The sequence below is a fragment of the Amblyomma maculatum genome, chromosome 10, assembly GCF_055883805.1.
Source record: "Amblyomma maculatum isolate TAMU_Amacu chromosome 10, ASM5588380v1, whole genome shotgun sequence".
NCBI lineage: Eukaryota > Metazoa > Arthropoda > Arachnida > Ixodida > Ixodidae > Amblyomma > Amblyomma maculatum.
The window spans coordinates 121,507,056-121,527,323 of record NC_139353.1 but is presented as its reverse complement, the minus strand read 5'-3'; the positions used below and the strand labels follow the sequence as shown (position 1 = coordinate 121,527,323).

At 45.3% G+C, this 20,268-nt stretch overlaps 1 protein-coding gene across 1 annotated transcript in view; it reads right to left on the bottom strand.

The window, feature by feature from the left end:
- brun (trafficking protein particle complex subunit brun) overlaps positions 1 to 20,268 on the bottom strand; it is an 83,723-nt gene that overhangs the window by 41,813 nt on the left and 21,642 nt on the right. The window contains exons 7-11 of the mRNA XM_084580443.1: positions 14,302 to 14,373; positions 11,483 to 11,602; positions 5,177 to 5,240; positions 3,444 to 3,540; positions 2,502 to 2,648 (exon numbers count right to left, since the gene is read on the bottom strand). Coding sequence (XP_084436569.1) covers positions 2,502 to 2,648; positions 3,444 to 3,540; positions 5,177 to 5,240; positions 11,483 to 11,602; positions 14,302 to 14,373 — 500 coding nt within the window. The remainder of the gene's footprint in view (positions 1 to 2,501; positions 2,649 to 3,443; positions 3,541 to 5,176; positions 5,241 to 11,482; positions 11,603 to 14,301; positions 14,374 to 20,268) is intronic.

Genomic DNA, 20,268 nt, shown 5'->3' with positions numbered 1-20,268 from the left:
GAGTGAATTCATGGCAGCCACTCACAAGCCATTCGGTGTACAGCGCCCGAATCCTATCTTTCACTGGCTTGTTCAAGCAAACATCGAGCGGCTGGAGCTGCGATGTCATGCCACCTAGTATCACGACAAGGTCGGTGTTGCACGCAGCGAGCTTGTCCTTGATGCGTTGGTCGAGATGGCACTTGAAAGCGTCGAGCACAAGCATCGCACGCAGGCCCAAACTGCCGCCGGGTCTCTAGCGCCAGACGTTATCGATCCAGTCGGCGACCAAGTCCGTTGTCATCCAACCTTTTTCATTGGCGCGCACAATCACGCCACTCGGAAACACGGTTCCTTTCGGGAGCGTCTTGCGCCTGAATATGAGATACGGGGGCAGCTTGTGTCCATCCGCGGTGCAACAAAGCATTGCGGTGACGCGTGTTTTTTCGTGGCCGGAAGACAACACGCGCACTTGCTTCGCCCCCTTCTTTTCAATGGTTGTGGTGGCAGGCATGTCAAAGTACAGCGGTGTCTGATCGGCATTTCCAATCTGGCCGAGGTGGTAGCCGTACTTGCGGCGCAAACTTAGAACGAACCGCTGAAAACTGTGCAGCGTTTCTTCGTACTCTTCAGGTAACTTCTGGCATATCCCTGTCCGCCTTCGAAGAGAAAAGCCTTTTCTCTTCATAAAATTAGACAGCCAGCACCTGCTCGCTTTAAAGTCGCTCCGCGTTAGCCCTGTTTGTAGGGCTAGCTGCATCGCCCGGACTTTGAGCAGGTCCGTCGTCACTGGCCGCTGCGCCGCTCGCTGCTCTAGAACATATTCTGCGAGCCGCTCTTCTATTTCGGTGAACCGGCCCTGCTTCGGTCCACTGAAACCTTTTCGTGTAGCCTTGCTGCCGAAAATCTTTTCCTTCTGCTTGCGCCAGTCCCGCACGCATGTCTCCGGAACTCCGAATGCGCGTGATGCGGCCCGATTTCCGTCCGTCTCTGCACACACGATGACTTTCCTTTTAAATGCGGCATCATGATGAACTCGACGAATCTTCGGCACGTCCATACTGGTCGGTCAATCGCAGAAAACGGGTAGGCTAACCAAAGCACATGTACCAAAGCACACGAAGGACGCTACTGCAGCTAGGCATAGACAGCTAGACCAGCTAGTAGGCTCGAAGTGCATACCAGGCGGCCATTTTGAAATGCCGATGGCGATATGATGTCGGAGATTTAGGGTCGTACTCGATTCTAATGCGCACCCAATTTTTGGACACGATATATCGGAAAAAAGGTGCGCGTTAGATTCGAGTAAATACGGTAAATCGCTGGATTTCTTTCGATGAGTTTTACTTTGAACGAATGCTTGGAAGCATTTGTTCTACACATTGAAAACGTTTGTCAGTGACCTTTCTAGCCGTTTCATGCCCCCTTTAAGGTCCTGTACAGGCGGCACCTCCTCGAGCGCATGGTTTTGTGCATGGACACCTTCACAAAATACGAGGTGAGTCTGCTCAGTGCCATGCATATGTTAGCGTGAGCATGGGATCGTGTAAAGCAAGACACAATCGCAAACTGCTTCGGGGCTTGCGGTTTTGTGGCAACTTTGGGGGATGCCTCTGCAATTTCTTCGGAGGAAGCATCAACAAGCGATGCTCTTGGGGACGTCAACTTTGAAGAGTACGTCACTGTAGACAAGGCGGTCGAAAAGTGCAGTGCACTGATGGATAGCGAGATTGTAGAGATTATTCGGCCCCAGGAATCGACCCAGGACAGCGACGACGACGACGTTGAAGAAGAGCCGCAAACAAAGGCTGCCGATGTAGCTGCAGGCCTTGCTCTCGTGGAGCGCTTTTTTGCCGCTGAAAGTAATGCGGAAGAAGTGTTCTGCCACGTCTACAGCCTGCAGAACTTGCTTTCAGCAGCACGATTCGGCAAGAAGGAGCAAAGCAAGATGACCGACTGTTTTTCTTAAGAGAAAATCTCGATTTCGTTACTAATAAAGATGCTGTTTTTGTTTTATGGTTAATTGGAAGAAACTAAATTCGAAGTTTTTTGCGGTCCCCGTGAACTTCGTATTAACGGGAGTCGACTGCATATAGAGGAAAAAAATTTATTTTTATTTTTTCAATTGGTGCCCTCAGGTAGCGCGCAAAAAATTACGCACGGGCCAAGGGGGCCCACATTTGTCCCCGTGAGTCAAAGTGGAGGTCATAATGCTTGCTACTCGAAGATACACTCACTACCTTGCAACAAAGCTGCACAGACCTTGCTTTCCAAAAAAAAGACATGGCTTTGCAAAAAAAAAAGAATATGGTAAGATAAGAGTACAGATGAGTACATTTACACACCACAAGGCAGCCCTTCATCAATAAAAAAATTACACAACTTCTTCACTCAGTTGCAGAAATCTCTCACTCCAAACCATGTTGTAATAATGAATTACTGAGCATTGTAATCACCCTGCGAGGTTTCTGTTAAGAGCGAGTCATTTGCACAATAATGTGAAACAGTGTGTTCCCACTCACCGAACGAGCGGCAGGTGCAAAAGCGGAGGCTGGGCTGACGCAGGTCCTTGCAGCCGGCTGGCCAAGGCTTGGAGCTGCTGACAGGATTCCGCCCGCTCCGTTGGAGACAGCCACTCCAGCCGCCACTCCAGCAGTTGGCACACGTGGCTGACAATGACAAGACCACATCAAGTACAGCCCAATCACGGCCCTGCCCAGCAAACACAACTCAAACAAAAGACAATCAACCCTGGTGAGCTTAAAGAGAGCCTAAAAGAATATTTCAAAGCATGCAAAATTTCTGCTCATGAACAGACAGACGCCCACACATCTGCACTTTGCAGTTTTCAACAACTATGATTATTTATGAATATACCGCCAAAAAAATGTGCAAAAATGTCTAAAGAATGCCAAGAACTGCACTTAGTTAAATCTTACTGTTATTGTAAATTTCTGTTTTTAAAACTTTTTGCAAATTTCGCATATGAGAAACTGTCTCCACTATTAACACCCCCCCCCCCCCCCCCCCCCCCCATGGCCTGTGCCCAAAAAATAAGTGCACTACTATTCGCAAATATGTTTATAGCAACATTCTAAACAAATCTGTACTAAATAATATAACGTTCTTGGATACATTGTTTACAAACGAAAAAATATTATAGCTCAAAATATAAGGAAACATAAAATCACAAAAAAAAATTTAATTTACAAATTATAAACAAGTATTTTTAGCATTTCCTAGAGTTATCTTCAGGTATTGTGCGTTAATATGAATACTTATAAGCATTTATAACTGGCACGCTGCAGCAACTGAAAATACTTTCAGAAAAATAAAGAGCATTGCACCACCCATGTGTACAGACCAAGAACGCCTTCATACAGACATGGGGGTTCAGTGTTGTCTGAAAGCAACCACAACATGCCAACAGAGAATGAAGGGAGCAGAATAGGTAGGCCTCCCACCTGACAGCTAGTGCCAGGTGGTCCATCTTCCGGGCAGTGACCAGCAGGTCCTGCAGAAGCTGGATCTGCAGTCGAGGCCAGCCTTCCATTGTGCCCCCTGTGGTCACCAACCATCATCATCAAAATTCGCATACTCACGAGAACAAGGCAGTCCGATCCTGTGCCAGATAAGGCCGCCCCATATCCTACCAAAACTTGTAGCCTTGTCACTTCCATTGAGCCCCGTACCTTACTTTTGACTGCATTCCCCTTGTTTGGCCATCATCCAACCTGTCACTCTGAGAGGGCATGTTACACATCATATCCAAAACCCCTTTTAAATTCAGCCAGATTATCTTCAACTATCCCCGCCACGCATCTTCAACCAGCAGTTGCTCTCTAAGGTAAGCCATGACCTCCGCCCGTTTTTTCTCCCTCCCATGTTCAGGTTACCCTGACTTGAGATATCTTCACAGGAAGGTTCACTGCATATTCACCATAGTAAGGTCGGTCCTACTTGTGTAGTTTAATACACATTAAGTGCGAAAAAAGCCATACGGCAATTACTAATGTCCCCATAGAAGCGATAGTATTGCCAGACTTTTCAATGCAGAGCCTGTTTAAAGAAACAATAAAATCCAGTTCTTAGATGCAGGCATTTGCCCCATCTTCGGCCTTGGCAGCTCTCCTCTAGCTGAGAACTAGAGAGCTAGCGTGAACTCAGAGCAGAGCTCATGCTCGCATAACATAGCATGCTTATGGTCCATGCTTAGTGTTTCCTGACCGAGTGTACTCTGCTCAATGTCAGTTCAGTTCAGCCATTCAGTCATGTCTAACTCTTCGTGACCCTATGGACCATGTCATGCCACGCTTTCCGGTCTCTATCTTTCTAACATAACATAACTTCATCTGCAGTGCCTCGAGGATGCCATCTAACCATCGTGTTCGCTGCCTACCCCTTCTAACCTTTCCCAACATCAAATCTTTCTCCAGCAACTCCTCTCTTTTCATCAGACGACCAAAGTAGCTGAGCTATAACTTTAGAATTTGACCCTCCAATGAGCAGTCAATATCACAAAGTTTCAATATTCAGGTTTATCAAAAAAGAAAACTCAATCCTAGCTGTTATCCGCATTGCCCTGAACTATGCAACCCCACTGAGAACCAAAATTTTGGCTCTTCATCGAATAACCCCCCTAAGGTCTGGAATACACCAAGAATGGAACAAACTCCACAGTTTCCCTGCGCAACTTTTGCAACAGCTTCTTTTGCTTGCAAACGTGCAAGGAATTAGAGAAATGTGCAGTGCTTAGGAATTTGTCACCTTCAACCAAGACAGCTGTGAGTTTGCAATACTACTTTTCCACTCCTCCCTTCCTGTTCATCCCAGAGCGTGGCCAAAACATAACCCCCCTAAGGTCTGGAATACACCAAGAATGGAACAAACTCCACAGTTTCCCTGCACAACTTTTGCAACAGCTTCTTTTGCTTGCAAACGTGCAAGGAATTAGAGAAATGTGCAGTGCTTAGGAATTTGTCACCTTCAACCAAGACAGCTGTGAGTTTGCAATACTACTTTTCCACTCCTCCCTTCCTGTTCATCCCAGAGCGTGGTCAAAACATAACCACCAAGCTGACAGGTTCCTGCCCAGCACTCCCTAGCAATGCGCAATGAGCCTTTGTTCCAAAGAAGCCTGCCAATCGACTAAACACTGTCGATGAGATGGATTCCAATTGCGAGCGCACTCACTCACCTTTGGCTGGCTTCTCCAGGTTAAGCCGATATCCAGGCAGGCTCTTGAGCAGCAGCTGGTAGCACTGCACACCAATATGTTTACAAAACATATATTTTCTTCTTTCTCCATGTGACAGTTTCCTTCAGGGCTCAGGTAGTTTTCAGATGAGAAATGCAAGGATTTCCAAGGACTTCCAGTGCTCCACAAATTTTCCGTTTTTTTCCATTTTGAAAGGACCAGGAAACAAAGGATTTTAAGAATGCAACATTTTTTCTACCCCGAATACATTGCAGCATAAAAAGCTTTTATGAAAACATGGAAGCTAATGTGCTTCGTAGTTCCACGGTTCACAAAAATCCCGCCTTTTTTTTTTCTTCTCGCTCAGCCCTGACAGTAACATGCATACTGTTAGACTTTACGAGACACATCATCTAATTGGTAGCTTCTGCTTTCTCAGCGTGTTTGCTGAAGCATTGAAATCAGCAATGGCTAAGTTCCGAACTCTTTATTTTTCTCCTCAACTTTGACTTCTTTGGCAAGACCCTACTTTTTCATTCAGCTGCTACTTCTTACTTTTGGCTTCCTACTTGTTTTTAGCCACCCTAACATGGCAATACTACTGTGCACAAGCCATGAGTATCTCCAATTCATTTATGATCTGCACTTTAACAGTGTCCCCTATTCCTCATACAGCATCACACACAACAATCTACTGGGAAAGATAAGGCATTAATTTCTGGTTTTCCACAGCACCTTACTGGCCCATGCTGAATCCTCATTCTGGTGAGAATAAGGCATAGTTTAATTACTTTCACGAGTTCCCTGTACAATAAAGTTAGATCCAGGAGTCCCTAAAAACTTGTCTAAGACATCTGAAGACCTATCAAACTGCATTAGCTTGTGCTCCTGCAGAATCTCAGTAGAGCATTTCGAAAGGTCAGCATTTCCTTGAGTTTCTCTCATCTTTGTTGCAATCAGCGAGCCCAAAAGTCCTTTAGGCCATTCATGCTCTTGGCAAGTTTGGAAAACATCTGCCTTGGAACCAGTGAAGATAAGCCTTTAACTTAGACAGGACTTCAAATTTTTCGGCCTGCCGGTACAGTAAGGCTAGCCTTGCATCCACAAGTTTTGATACTGCAGGCAGCATAGAAATCAGCCGTACTTTTTTTTTCCACATGAGAAAATTTATCTGACACTCAAAGGGTATCATAACCATGAACGGTACCATAAATTGACGCTGACACCAGTGGTTACGGTGCAAAACAGGCTAGGCCTAGCAAACGACCACTGCGAGCAAGCAACAATGCATTTTGTCCCCTGGTGGGTGCACATCGGGGGTGATATCTCTACAGAAATATTACCACTTCAGCAGGTGCACTTAAGTCTTTGTTTGCATGCGGTAGGCAACTGTTCTAATCACGTGGCAATTTTATCTTTCCTGGCACGAACATTACGTCGCATGAGCTAAGAAGTGCCTGGGAACTAGTGCATGAATGGAAGAAGTATCACAGTCTATGTCTCTATAAAAAAATATTCATGAAATACTTTCTTTCGCGGTAGCACCATGGCCCCGATTCAGAAGCATGGCTTGCAAGGTCCATCGTGCACCAAATCCAGCAAAGTTCGCGCACCTATCCATTTTCTTCACACCCAAGCCCTGGTTTCATTGTATGCTATGGTAACCTAGTCGTGACTAGCATCAGGTGGAAGTAGTAGCAGGCTTCTCTGTCTCGCTTGAATTTTTCCCTCGTGCTGCCAGCTCCACCGGCTCCGCTGCATGGCTTGCGCTTTTGCGCGAACCGGTAACCTTTAGGACTCCACTTGTTTTGAACCGACATCTGCATTAATCGCCTAACTAGCTTAGCGCCATGAATTCTTTGTGTCGGCCACAGTCACGATAGTTCTTTGCGTTTTGTATGCTGTGCATCTCATTCCTGCTGGCTCCCCACCTCTTCGTGAGACGAAAGATGTTTGTCTGCGTGCAGCTCCAGTTCCACGAATTCTGCTGATTGCGCTGGCCATTACAGTCGGCGACAGCCGCTGTGGTTGGTGTCGTTGAACTTGTTACCTCCATGTGCTGTCGAGAGGCGCAAGTGCGCTTCGGAGACAAAGGTTTTTCCATAAAGAATAGTGTAAATTTTTTATCCTGTATGGTGATGTGTAGCATGGCAACATATGATTGCCTGCATCAAAAACCAACCACCAGGTATACTAGGATGCATGCATTTACTCTATATTCCTGCATTGCATTGCTGGTATGGAATGCATGGAATGAATATGAGTATCATTTATTTAATTTCATATCAACTCTGCAAATGCTGACACAACCAGTGTCACACAATGTGCTGGCAAACTACCGTATTTACTCGAATCTAGGCCGGTACTTTTTTTTTGTTAATTGGTTACGAAAGTCGGGGGTCGGCTTAGATTCGAGGATGCGGTTTGCCCGCAACCGCTAGACATCTAGCGCCATCTCGCGGATACTGCTTGAAGCTTGCAGGTTTGCAGGCTCCATTTTGCTTTTGTGAACGTTGCACCAAGGTCTCGTCGTTTCGCGTTTCCTTGTGTGCGTCTCTGCGTGCCCTCGAAAAAGCAGTCGTGTTCGCTGCGCGATGGCTCCCACCAAGCGATGCCATTACACTGCGGCTTTTAAGCGGAAAGTAGTTTTAGAGGCGGAGAAGACGTCAAACCTACAAGCTCAGCACGACTTCGGCGTGGATGAAAAAAACATGCGCCGATGGCGCAAGCAGCGGAATGAGCTTTTCGACTGCGCTGCAAAGCGAATGGCCTTCACTGGACCCAAGAGCAGGCGACACCACGAGGTGGAGAAGGATGTCGCTGATTTTATCAGGAAGCAAAGGGAAAGTGCAATGCCCGTGACGACGGAGATTATACAGGCGAAGGCGAGGGAGATCGCAAACATTAGAGGCGTTGGACGGACCGAATTTAAGGCCAGCAGGGGCTGGGTCACTCGCTTCTTGAAGCGTTTCGGGTTCAGCTTGCGACGGAGGACTTCTGTGTGCCAAAACCTACCCCCTGACTTTGAGGAGAAGCTGGTCGCATTCCAGCGATTTTGTTGTCAAGAAGCGGTTGGAGGAGGACTACAGACTGGGCCAAATCGGTAACGCCGACCAGACCCCAGTCTGTTTTGACATGCCTGTAGCGTTCACAGTGAATGAAAAGGGCGCAAAACAGGTAAAAGTCAGAACTGCTGGGCACGAGAAGCAACGTTTTATCGTGATGTTATGTTGCATGGCCGATGGGCGAAAACTGCCGCCCTACATCATATTTAAGCGGAAGACGCTTCCAGCTGGAGAAGTTTTCCCTAAAAACGTCTTTGTGCGCATCCATGAGAATGGATGGATGAGTGGTGCCCTTGTCGAAGACTGGGTGAAGACCGTTTGGCAACGCCATCCCGGGGCCCTGTTGTTCAAGAAGTCGCTCCTGGTTCTCGACTCCTACCGCGGCCACTTGACAGATGCCGTAAAGTCCGTGCTTTCGGATGGCGGTATGGACATTGCGATAATCCCCGGAGGTATGACGAGCCAGCTACAGCCGCTCGACGTAGCCATCAACAAGCCATTTAAGGATAGGCTGCGGAAGCACTACCACGACTGGCTGACAATGCAAGATCACCAGCTCACACCGACCGGGCGCATCAAGCGTGCTTCGCTTAGCCAAGTGGTGAACTGGGTCGCCGCGGCGTGGGAGGAGATTCCGGCCGAACTGATTGTGCGGGCCTTCCGAAAGTGCAGTATTTCCAACGTGCTGGACGGAAGCGAAGACAGTGCGCTGTGGGAGGAAACCAGCGACAATGAGGACAGCGACGGCGACGAAGACAGCGAGTGAGCATTGGACGTGCTACAATGAGCGTCGCAAGCACAATAAAATGCATGTTCTAGTTCCAGTCAATACCTTTTTTCATTCGGCTTACATTCGAGTAAACTTTTTTTTTTTTTTCTGACCGTCTCAATTTAGGGGGTCGGCCTAGATCCGAGTAAATACGGTATGTTCTTTTGCATGAATAAAGCAGGCATACAAGATTGCAATGTTGGCGAAGATAATTGGTGTAAACTTTTAACCACGTAAAGTGGCTGTGCGTGTACAATACTTTGTCGCACTTTTTCATTTTCTATTTCACACGTAAAGTTTTGCTTGGTACGCTTGGTCTCCAGCGCGTGAGTCCATGAGAGCGCTATCCTGTTGTTCTTCTTTCCATCATACCGTTCCTGCAACAAGGCAGTTGCACAACAGCAGGAACGGTACGGTGTAGTAGAAAATTGGCGAGCAGAGCTTTCTGCCGTGCACGAGCGCACAACCTGCGTGTCGTCCGAAGCAACCTACCGATATCTCTATCAGCATGTGGTTTTTTGGACAGCTCCGTTATATGGCCTCCCCTGCCAAGTCCATTGTTAGTTCGCCCCCTCCTGCTGCAAGCATAACTGCAAGGGAGCTTGGCGTTAGCGTCTCTAATTTGTGACCACAGGGAGGTATAGGAACTTTCAGCCCCCCCCGGTGGTAGTGCACAGTATGCTCTTCGCCAGTGCTTGCCAAAGGGGCAGCAACTAAAGTGGCAGCACTGGAGTTCTGCCAGAATTTTCAACAGCACAAGAATGTTTATGAGAAAAAAAAACGAAAGTTACAAGGGTAGTAGCATCCTTTCTGAACTTTCAGCATTAGCAAATCAGAATTTCAAAGATTTTCAAGGATCCCACAAAAATTCCTGCACACTTAAGACACTAGAAAATACTTCTGTCTGGTTTGGTTGGTTTTGGGGCTTAACGTCCCAAAGCGACCCAGACTATGAGGGATGCTGTAGTGGAGGGCTCCAGAAATTTAGACCATCTGGGTTTTTGTTGCGAAAGCAACACTACGCCAGCCGCTTCGCCTCTTCAGCGTGGTCGCACCTCCGCGGTGGTGCCAACTCCACGACTGATCTTGAGCAAAGAAAAAACAAAAAGGAAAAGAAGAAGAAACCGCTGGTGATAACAACTCAGTAGTTCTCACCCTGGTAGAGACAAATGACAACAGCGAGTTGCCCGCACCGAAAGCTTTCGATCCACATTCCGTTCAGCAGCGTTGAACCCCTCTAATTTTTTAATATGCACTGGCATTGCACATCGCCTCCATCGAAAAATGGCCACAGCAACCAGGATTAAATCCCACATTCTTGGGCGCACCAGTTGAGGTCCATAAACACTGCGCCACCGTGGCAGGGCAATATTTCTGCATTCGAAGATGTTCAATATTTTGAAGGATCTGCATGGACTCTGTTCTTTTAGGCAACTTAATTGCACTTACTGACACCTCCCTTGTTCGTGTCACTGCCACCGGACCTGCTGATGCATGCCTTGAGTAAGGAACAACAAGAAATGAGTCACTAACACACAGTTCCCTGAAACATATGGTGCTAAAAGTGGCACAGGCATAACCATGAGCAGTGTCGCTGACTCTTTCAACCCCCTTACTAATCTAGGAAGCTTGAAAGCAGTGCATCACAAGGATGCACAAAACAGTGCAAGATACTGTGCTATCACCCAAACTATCTCTTCCATAACAATGTTGCTCATTTGATTAGTTTGCTCACTGCCTGCTCACCACCTCATTTTATGAGGTTACACCAAAGAAAGAAATCTGAGAGCAGTGATGCTTACTAAGATAACAACTTGTGGGAAGAATTTCAAATCATTTTCAAAACCGAGAGGCTCAAGTTGGCCAAGCAGTGAGGGAAGAAGTGTCTTTCGCTGAAATAACTATGCCAGCCACCCTTGCAATAAAGGAACGTCGTTTATGAGCACTCTTCGGACTCCCAGTAAAACAAAACCGACAATCACCAATTTTAGACACCAGTGTTTACTAAGCTTCAAATCGTTCTGTAGGAAAGCCTGGTGGCCATAGGAATGCATTTATAGGTAAAGAGGCAACATGAATGAAATTGAAGAAGGAAGCTATTTATAAATATTAGGAAAAGCAGACCCAGTGTGCAACCATGGGGGACTCCACAAATCATGCAGGATGCAAGATTGAATTCTGGCCTTGGCGGCCGCTTTTCGATGGAGGCAGAAAGCAAGGCATTCGTGTGCTGTGGGATGTCAGTGCACATTAAATAAACCCAGGTGATCGAGATTTCCGGGAGCCCTCCACCACGGCATCGCTCTCATAACCCGAGATGCTTTGGGATGTTGTCTTAAAAGCTGTCCTCCCATCATGCAATCACTGAAAGCAATAGCTATGCATCCACTCTAAGCAGCTCTACCGTTCCCATGGTAGAAACTTCTTAAGCCTGCTTTCCAGCGAGTGTTGTACCTTGTACGTCACCCTCACCTGAGTGGGGTTGGGCTTCCCTGCCATGCACTTGAGTGCGGCGACGCGCATGTAGAAGGCAGCCTTGCGCTCCAGCCCCAGCTCCGAGTACAGCCGTGCCAAGGAACCGTACCATGACACCTGCACGTGCAGATTACATTAGGCCCAACACAACCTCAGCGGCTGACCCAATCATGTTTTCAAAGCAAAACATGCAAAAAGAAAGGAAGGAACTGACTACCCATTGCAATTGCAGGAATAAATCTGTTCAAATATTGTCACATGGTAGTGACAAGGCCATAGAGACAAAACAGAACAGAGGCGTAATAGCCCTGAAATAAACTCTTTATTGGGATAACTTGCGCCTGCAAAAGAACTAAGCAACTCAGCGGTGGTGATAACAGGAAGCGTGCTCGCTAGTCATTGAACGGGAGAATGCCCGCTGGATTCGGCAGTGCTCAATTTAAGGTTGGCGCAGAAACATCTAGATAAATCAGTTGTGACATACTGGAAAGGTTTGGAATAAGATGAAAACTGTTGTGCTTGCCTGCGATCATCCCAGACTGATCTCAGCGCATCTCGATCTACAAAGAAACTGATAAAGGCCAGTTTCGTGACAGTGGGCATAAACAAATAAAGAGCACAAAATCGTGCCGTTCCACAATTTCTCGTATTTTTTCTTTCTTGGTGACATTTTCACAGTAACAGCTCAGAGTTGCTACAGTGGGGACCTGATAAATAAATAAACGATGCAGGCCCTGCTGGCGTCACTTTATGGACAACAGGTTTCTGACATCTGAAACAAAAGAAGCCCAGCCAAGCATTCACTATGTAACGCTGTTCAAAGAAAGAGACTGTGGCCGCTAATGTGGTTATGGAAAACCTTGCAAGTCTGAAATTTTGCATGGAATCGTCACAAATAACACACTTCAAGCATGACCAACAATTTCAGCCCTCTTGTCTGAAATTTCACGCAAAGCTGTATTGTAGATAAAAGCATAATACACAAGCCCCATTTTAGCCCACTGACTATTTTCAAGGTTCGCAAAATAGAGCCTTGCGGCAATGAGTAGACTTTGGCACACTGCACCCTCTACTACATTTCCTACAACTATACGGCTCCAATGCACAGTCAGCTGTTTTGGTAATAGTGACCATCTTACGTGCACTACCCAGCTTACTGCACAAAGGCCTCGGTGACAATAGGAAAGAGAGCGCAAGACTGATGGCCTGAATGACTGACTACATGAACAAGGTTAGTCTTATACTCTTTCTAGCACTTAAAAGGCAATCAATGAAAAATGCACGCGACAGTCAAACTCTGCAAGCTGCACATGCTGCGCCTGTACTTCTTTCCACCGCTGTCTCATTCTTCCTGCTGAAAACGTTTGGCTGTTTCTTCCCGTCGCTACTTCTCGCTGCACATATACTCTCATTTAGTTTTTGAGTGGACCGCGTAGCCTTCCATGTTTGTAGCCAGCTTTACCCCCTTTTTTTTTTGCCTACGCACCGCAAACTTTTCCTTACAGCTTCAAGGCTCACGTAAAGTTGGCGTCTTCTCTCATTTGGTGAGCCTAGGGGTAAAGCCATTTTAAAAAAAAAAGCATGGTGCTCTTTTCTTTGTTTGTTTTTGTTTTTTTGCAAAAACAAAACTTTTTTTTTTTTCAATCCTGGGTAATGCGCGTGCAGTGATGTCATTTGATGAGAAGTATGTCCCCGCGGCCTGATGCACTTTACTATAATCAATATTTATCAAAAATGTGTTTACTATAAAAGTGCAAACAAATGTACAGTTGTCTACAAATGACGAACTGGGTCTTCAGTTTCGCTTTGCTATATTCAAGTTTACTACAGCGGAGTTGTACTGTACAGTAAAAGCTCGTCAATTCGAACTTCACGGGACCGCGAAAAAGTTCGAATTATCCGATGTTCAAATGATCAAATGGCCTCAAAAAAACTGACAAGAACCATTTGCATTATAGTAAATTTACCGTATTTACTCGCGTAGTGAGCCCGATCGCATAATAAACCAACCCACCTCTGATTTTCGCCTTAGAATATATTTAAAAAAACTGCCGTTGGTCCGTCCGACGGCATAGCGTTTCATGGGTGTTGGCTGGGACTGTGCCGACAGTGCTTATCTGTATTTCCGAATTAAGAGGGTTCAAATTAACGAGCATTTAGTTACAACTTTCGGAGGTTGCGCGGAGACGAGAAGCCAACCCCTACCCTCCGGCGCCACCAGATACAGCGCCGGTCATGGCACCAATTAGGCTTTACCCACTCTACCATGGCTTCACATCGTTTCATCTTCTGTCCCCGTTTTGGACGTGTGCAGCCTCTAACTATGCTGGTCTTTCGCGGAGGTGTTCTTTTTTTTTGCCACATGCTGTGCTCCAAGCTGCCTAGGCACGTAGTTCTAATTATCCGCAGGGGAACAGACTCATGTTCGAATTACCGAGATGTTTTGTACACTGATTTCTATGAAGCTTGGTTGGACTAAGTAGTGCAGTTCGAATTATCCAAAAATTTGAATTATCGAGGTTCGAATTAACGAGCTTTCACTGCATGTGTATTCGCTTCACACCCCAAAATATGATAGTCATACACCTCATAATAAACTTTCTTTTTTTTTTTCTGGCCAAGTTTTGCCTCATCAGTATCGAAAAATATTCGATTTCGATGTGATTTGCGCTATATTTTTAACAGTTGAATTTGCTTTGCACTCAAACTTTTGCCATTCGTGCCGCGCTGACAAAAACTGGCCAGTACCCATCCAGTGACCGAGCCCAACCATCCATTACAAAGGATCTTTTTCCCACAACTCGATCCATTCTCACCTTCTCCAACTCGGAGAGGGCCAGGTTCATGGAGACCACGCTCTGGACAAATTCAGCTGCTGCCAGCGGCCTCTGCACAAACAGGCCAAGGGTACACACACTGCTCCAAGGTAACACAGCAACGAGTCTCAGAAAATCACTTTTTCCTGGTTCAAATCTAGGCTCCAATAATATTTGCTGGCCAAGCTTAGCCCAGGAGAGGTCAGGCCACGACTGAAAACAAAACAGATGACATTGCTAGGTGGAAGACAAATGATGCAAGTGATCCTGTCAAGCAGCCCCACAGCTTGCCTTGTTCGCGCCAAGCCCCTACGCTATATTCCAGTCGCAGACATTTTTGAAGCCACGGAATAAAGAATTAAACAAACACCCAGTGTCCATTTAAGAGACACGCATAGGTTGCCGAAGATGAGGAAGAATTAAAGTCTGTACCAACCTAAGAATGTCATTAAACAGAAACTGCAAACTGGTACGACTCGTATGTGCAGGACATGGAGATAGCAATAAGTGCAGCCACACCTATACAGACTGAAATAATTTCCCACAGCCACTGGGCCACTTGCTGCATCCATCTCTCTCCCCTACCCCTCTTTCCCTTTCTACGAGCAAAGTGGAGTTCTGGGCTAGTTGGTAAGACATGATTACTGGGAGGCTTAGCGCGGAACAGACGGTGACAAGAGAGGCACACAGGACGAGCGCTAACTTACAACTGAAATTGGAAGGGGATAATACACGAACTCAAGGAAAAATATGAGCGCATGCTCTATAAAGCGCTGAATTTGCATGACTAGAAAGATAATCCAAACTGAACCAAGATAAACTAGGGCCACCCAAAGGCAGATAAAACAGAAAAAATAAAAAAAAATACTGGAAGCATACAGCATTTAAAAACGAAGCTTCCTTTTTCAACAGAACAGCTGCCGCTGCACATGAAGCGCGGTGCACGGTGGTTTGATGCTGCTGGTTTGCCTCTTAGATGACGATGAAACACATGGGCGATTACCCGGAGGATTTTGGTTTCATGGCCTATATGTTCGAACCAATAGACCGATCCCATCGGCCAGTTTCATGATGCCACCGCTGTCGCGGTGCATGCTAATACATGTTGTCAACCGGCTTCTCCAGCCGCCCGGACAGCCTGCGCGCCGTGTTTCCGAATGATTTTTAGTTCATGTGTATGCCTTAGTGCATTGGAAAAATTCATCTGTCTCGTTCCTGGGCGCTGTAACAGCACATAACACATATATTACTCTAGTTTTATGTGTTTATGCAATAGCTTATACAGCTCGTTCGGCCGAAAAGCTGTCGGCGTTGTAGTAGAAGTAATAGTTGTCGGCTCCGACATAGGAGCGCTGCGTAAAATCCTTACGCTGGTAATTTGTCCTTCTACTGATAGATAATTGATTGGTATTTGATAGGCGGAATGAAATCTAACGAAATCGATGTGATTAATTGATAATTAAGGAAAAAAGAAATTGGAAATGGATGGTTCTATAGTCTCATAAGCTCAGATGAAAAGACAATTTGATGATGCTTAGAAAATTTAGTGTAATTTGCCACTTAAATAGTTGAAATAATTGAAAAATAAAAACTTGTGTGTCCTGTTATTATTTGAATGAAAGGCCAGTGCTAGATAGTTCTGTTTATGAAAATTTAGAATGTGTAATTAAATTTAAAAAAAAAATAAAAAAGGGGACCTCAAAGGTGTCAAAATTAATTGTACATTAAAGCCAATGCTTGATCATGCATTAGGAAAATTTAGTGTGTAATTGATCTATTACGTAATTGAAAGACTTCAAAAATGAAGAACTAGAAAAAGGGGGTTGAAAGGTGTCAAATGCTCGAAATAAAAAGCCAATGCGTGATGATACTAAATAAAAAAATTTAAAGTGTGTAATTGGTTAAATAACTGAAATAATTGAAAGAAGTCAAATTAAAAAAGGGTGTGCAAGGGTGTGAAAATACCCGGGATGAAAATCAATGCTAGAGGGCAGTAAACGACGAAATTTAGAGCGTAATTGATCAAAACTAATTGAAGTAATTGAAAATCTTGTGTTATTAAAAAGGTGGTTCAAAGGTGTCAAAATCAGTTTGATATCGTTAAGTGCACTTTTTCATTTCATACCATCATTGAGATATATTTATTTGGTCACTTTTATGCTTTAATTTTTTCATTATCCTCTTGAAGCATTTACTTTTATTCTGTGTATTTGACCATCTTCATAATCTTTCAGTTTTTCCTCTATTTTGAATAAATAATTGGTCAGTTTCCCCCTCTAAATTTTCTTGATTAGTATATCAAGCATTGACTTTTCGTTTTATGAAATTTAGCATATTTGAACCCCATTTTTTTGTTTTTGTTATTTCAATTATTTGAGTAAATACACACCTTCAATTTTCTTTATTAGATCATCAAACACTGGCTTTTGATTGTGACCATTTTGTCAACTTTGAAACCCCTTTTTCTAATTTCTCATTTCTTCGATTAGTTCACTAAATAACTGATTAATTAGGTAATCTAAAATTTCTGTTAGCATCATCATGCATCAGCTTTTAATTCTGAGCATTTCGAGACCGTCGAACCCCTGTTTATCCAATTTATACATTTTTAGTTTTTTAATCCATCAATTATTCATAATTTATTTTGCCACTGCCTATCATACACCAATCAACCGTCAATTACCAGAACCATAAATTACCGTGATACGATTTTTTGTATGCAGCCCTCGATTATTTCTGACAAGCTCCTCACAACTGAACGAGGCTACTGGTTGAACAAAATTTAAGGTCCCTAGAGCGCTTGCTTTTCATCAAAATTCACTAACATCAACAGTCACTGTAATAATAACAACGAATTTTTCTCGCCAGTGAGGTATGAGAAGTATGCGTTGAGTTCCTGTGAAGTGGAGATTGCGGAGTGTAGTCGCATGTGCGCGCGCTGACCAGCCAACTACAACAAACATGGCGGTGGTGCAACTTCCGGAAAACCAGTGCATGCGCAAATCGGTCAGTGGGATCAGTCTATGCAAAGAGCAAACCTCCCCAAGGAAGAAACGATGCTGGCTCAAGCAGTGATTTTGACTGGAACGAAAGCGAAGTGTCAGCACCTGCACGTATTGGAAACGTCCTTTGGTAAGTATACTTTTCTTGTCAAACTGCATTCAGGATACAATGAGTGAATTTTGAGGCGAGCAAATGTAGTATAGCACTGATCCACGTAACATAGCACTGTTGTCTTTGAGAGCTTGAAATCCTTTCGCTTAACAGCAGTAACCCACTTCGCGGAAAGCTTCTTATTTTGTGGGAAATAATGGAAGATCACATCGTCGCGGTTGCCAGTGTTCGTGCAGTCGAAGGCTGTGCAGAACGCCGGCATAATGAATCCACCGCGTCACTCGATACTGTACACGTTTCTGTACCTTACAACAAAAAGCACAAATACACAGGGAACAGGGCAGCTCCAAGCAGCTTATGCAGGCACACACACAGAAAGAAGTAGGGTCGCGGAGGCTGCGAAGCGACGATCACCAGTTTTGACGTCACCACTCCGCGATTTCCGGTTTCGGCTCGCATCGTCAGGGTCATCAGCAGCGCTCGGCGGACGGCGGAGCTAACGCGCAAATTTAAACGGCGATTACTTCGCTCCTAAGTAATGAATCTGCAAAAGAAATTTCACTCGCATGATTTATAAGGATCCCACATCCACACATGAGCATCTTAATGAATTAGAAAAACTCTTCAGCTTCCCTTTAAGACATCAGCCATTCTGGCCTATATAGACGCAGCCACAGCTTAGAGGGACTTCATACACAACACCTACTTTACAGGCAACGAACTTAGATGCTTTACACTACATGCCAGATTCTTGTGGCTTTGGCTCGTCAGAACGCAAAGACTAGACAGTTTCCGAGGTGCCGTGAAAACGTCTACCTCTTTGCGCTCTGACGAGCCAAAGCCACAAAAAACCGACATGTAGTGTAAGTAGTGTAAAGCATCTAAGTTTTTTGCCTGTAAAGTAGGTGTTGTGTATAAGTCCCTCTCAGCTATGGCCGCGTCTATACAGTCGAACCCAGATATATAGAACCCGGATATATCGAATTTTGGTTATATCGAACTCATGGAACATCCCCTTGAAAATCCCATGTAAAAGTATAGGAAAGCCGCGTCATATATCGAAGTCAATTTCACCGGTCGTTCGATATATCGAACTCCACACCACGCACTGGAAAGTGTGCCTTCCCCAAAGACGATCGCATCACCCTCGGCCGTTTGCCGCGTGACGTTTTCAAGCCACGCACAGAAGGAATGAGAGGGGACAGTTCGGCTAGGGCAGCGCTGCGCCCATTCCCCAATGGCGCGCGCATCTGCGATTATCGTTTCCTGCACGCCAGCACGTGACGCTTGCAAGCCATGTGCATGAATGAACCAGAGAGAACCAGTAGGAAAGAGAGGGGCAAGGGTGTGCCCATTCTTTTGCTGAGCTATCTCTCTCTTTCCTCTTTCCCCTATGCTTTCCTGGCCTTTGTTCGCAGTAGCACACGCATCCAGCTCAGTCCGTTTTCAGACAGAACATCGGATGCTTTCTCCAGCGTGTGTTGCAAACCCTCTGCCCACGGCGGCTGGGCTGACGTGGCTATGGCACCTGCGGAAGTTAAGAAGCGGCAGATCTTTTTTTTTTTTTTTTTTTGCGAGTCGCTTGCTTTTATCGTTTTGCTGGTTGTGCTGTACACGCGGTGTAGCGTAAGCTATGACGTTACGAAGCGGCGTTTCTCTTTATTTTTTTTTTTTTTGCTGGAGCCGCTTATCCTTGCATGTATGAATCAACGAAAGCACGCAGTCAGCTGCGATCATGACACCACCTTTTAGCATTTTTCGCTTCAAACAGCATTTGCAGCCACTTTATCACGCTTTCCAATAATTTTGTGGCAGTAGACTACACCCGCTCCAAGCACGGCGTGATAAATCGAACCAGGCTTGTGTAATCAAGCCATCACGGGCAGTCTGCCAAGTTCGCTCCCTGCCGCAGCAGGAGCTATCAAAAGATAAACACTTGGCGACGTTATCGCTGCGCAGCATCTTTGCACGCTGCCAAGAAATGAGCTGTGGATGAGACGACCGAAACGGAGTGATAACGCTGGCGATTTCTGCCGCGGCGACACAGAAACCTTGTTTTGAGCTGCCGCGGTTGGCTTGTACGGCAGAGGGACGCAGTTCCAACAAGTTGAAAATTTTTTGCTCTGTCGCTGCCGCTCGTGGCTGAGATCGCTTAATCACTTGCATGTGAGCGAGCTGGCCTTAACGCTTTTATTTTTTTCCAAATTCTCGAGTGCAAAAGTGGAGGGTGGGTTCATTATGCGAGTGAGTTGATTACGTGACAAATACAGTATCATTTTTCGCATCGTAAGTGCCGTCCCAAGTCGATTTCTGTATCTCGAATTATCGATATAGTATCGAACTATTTTGCGATCCCCTTCGAGTTCGACATATCCGCGTTCGACTGTATAGGCCAGACTGACCGATGTCTTAATGAGCGCTTAAGGGAACATGCTGCATCGTTCAAATCGTCCCAATCTAACAACCTGCCTGGAAATTGTTTAAGCTGCAAATGCCATCCACTTTTCGGAAAAACAAAAGTCCTTGATCGGTCTAAAGCGCAATTAGCAAGAGAACTTCTTAAGGCATCATTTATCCCATAGATTAGGAAACGATACGTGCGTAAGTGAAACATCAGTTGTTCTGTTGAAAAAGGAAACTTCATTTTTAAATGCTGTGTAGGTTTCTTTGTGTGCTTCCAGTATTTTTTTCTATTCTTTTTTCTGTTTTTTCTGCCTTTGGGTGGCCCTAGTTTACCTTGGTTTAGTTTGGATTATCTTTCAAGTCATGCAAATTCAGCGCTTTACAGAGCATGCGCACATATTTTTCTTCGAGTTCGTACATTATTCCCTTCCAATTTCAGTTGTAAGTTAC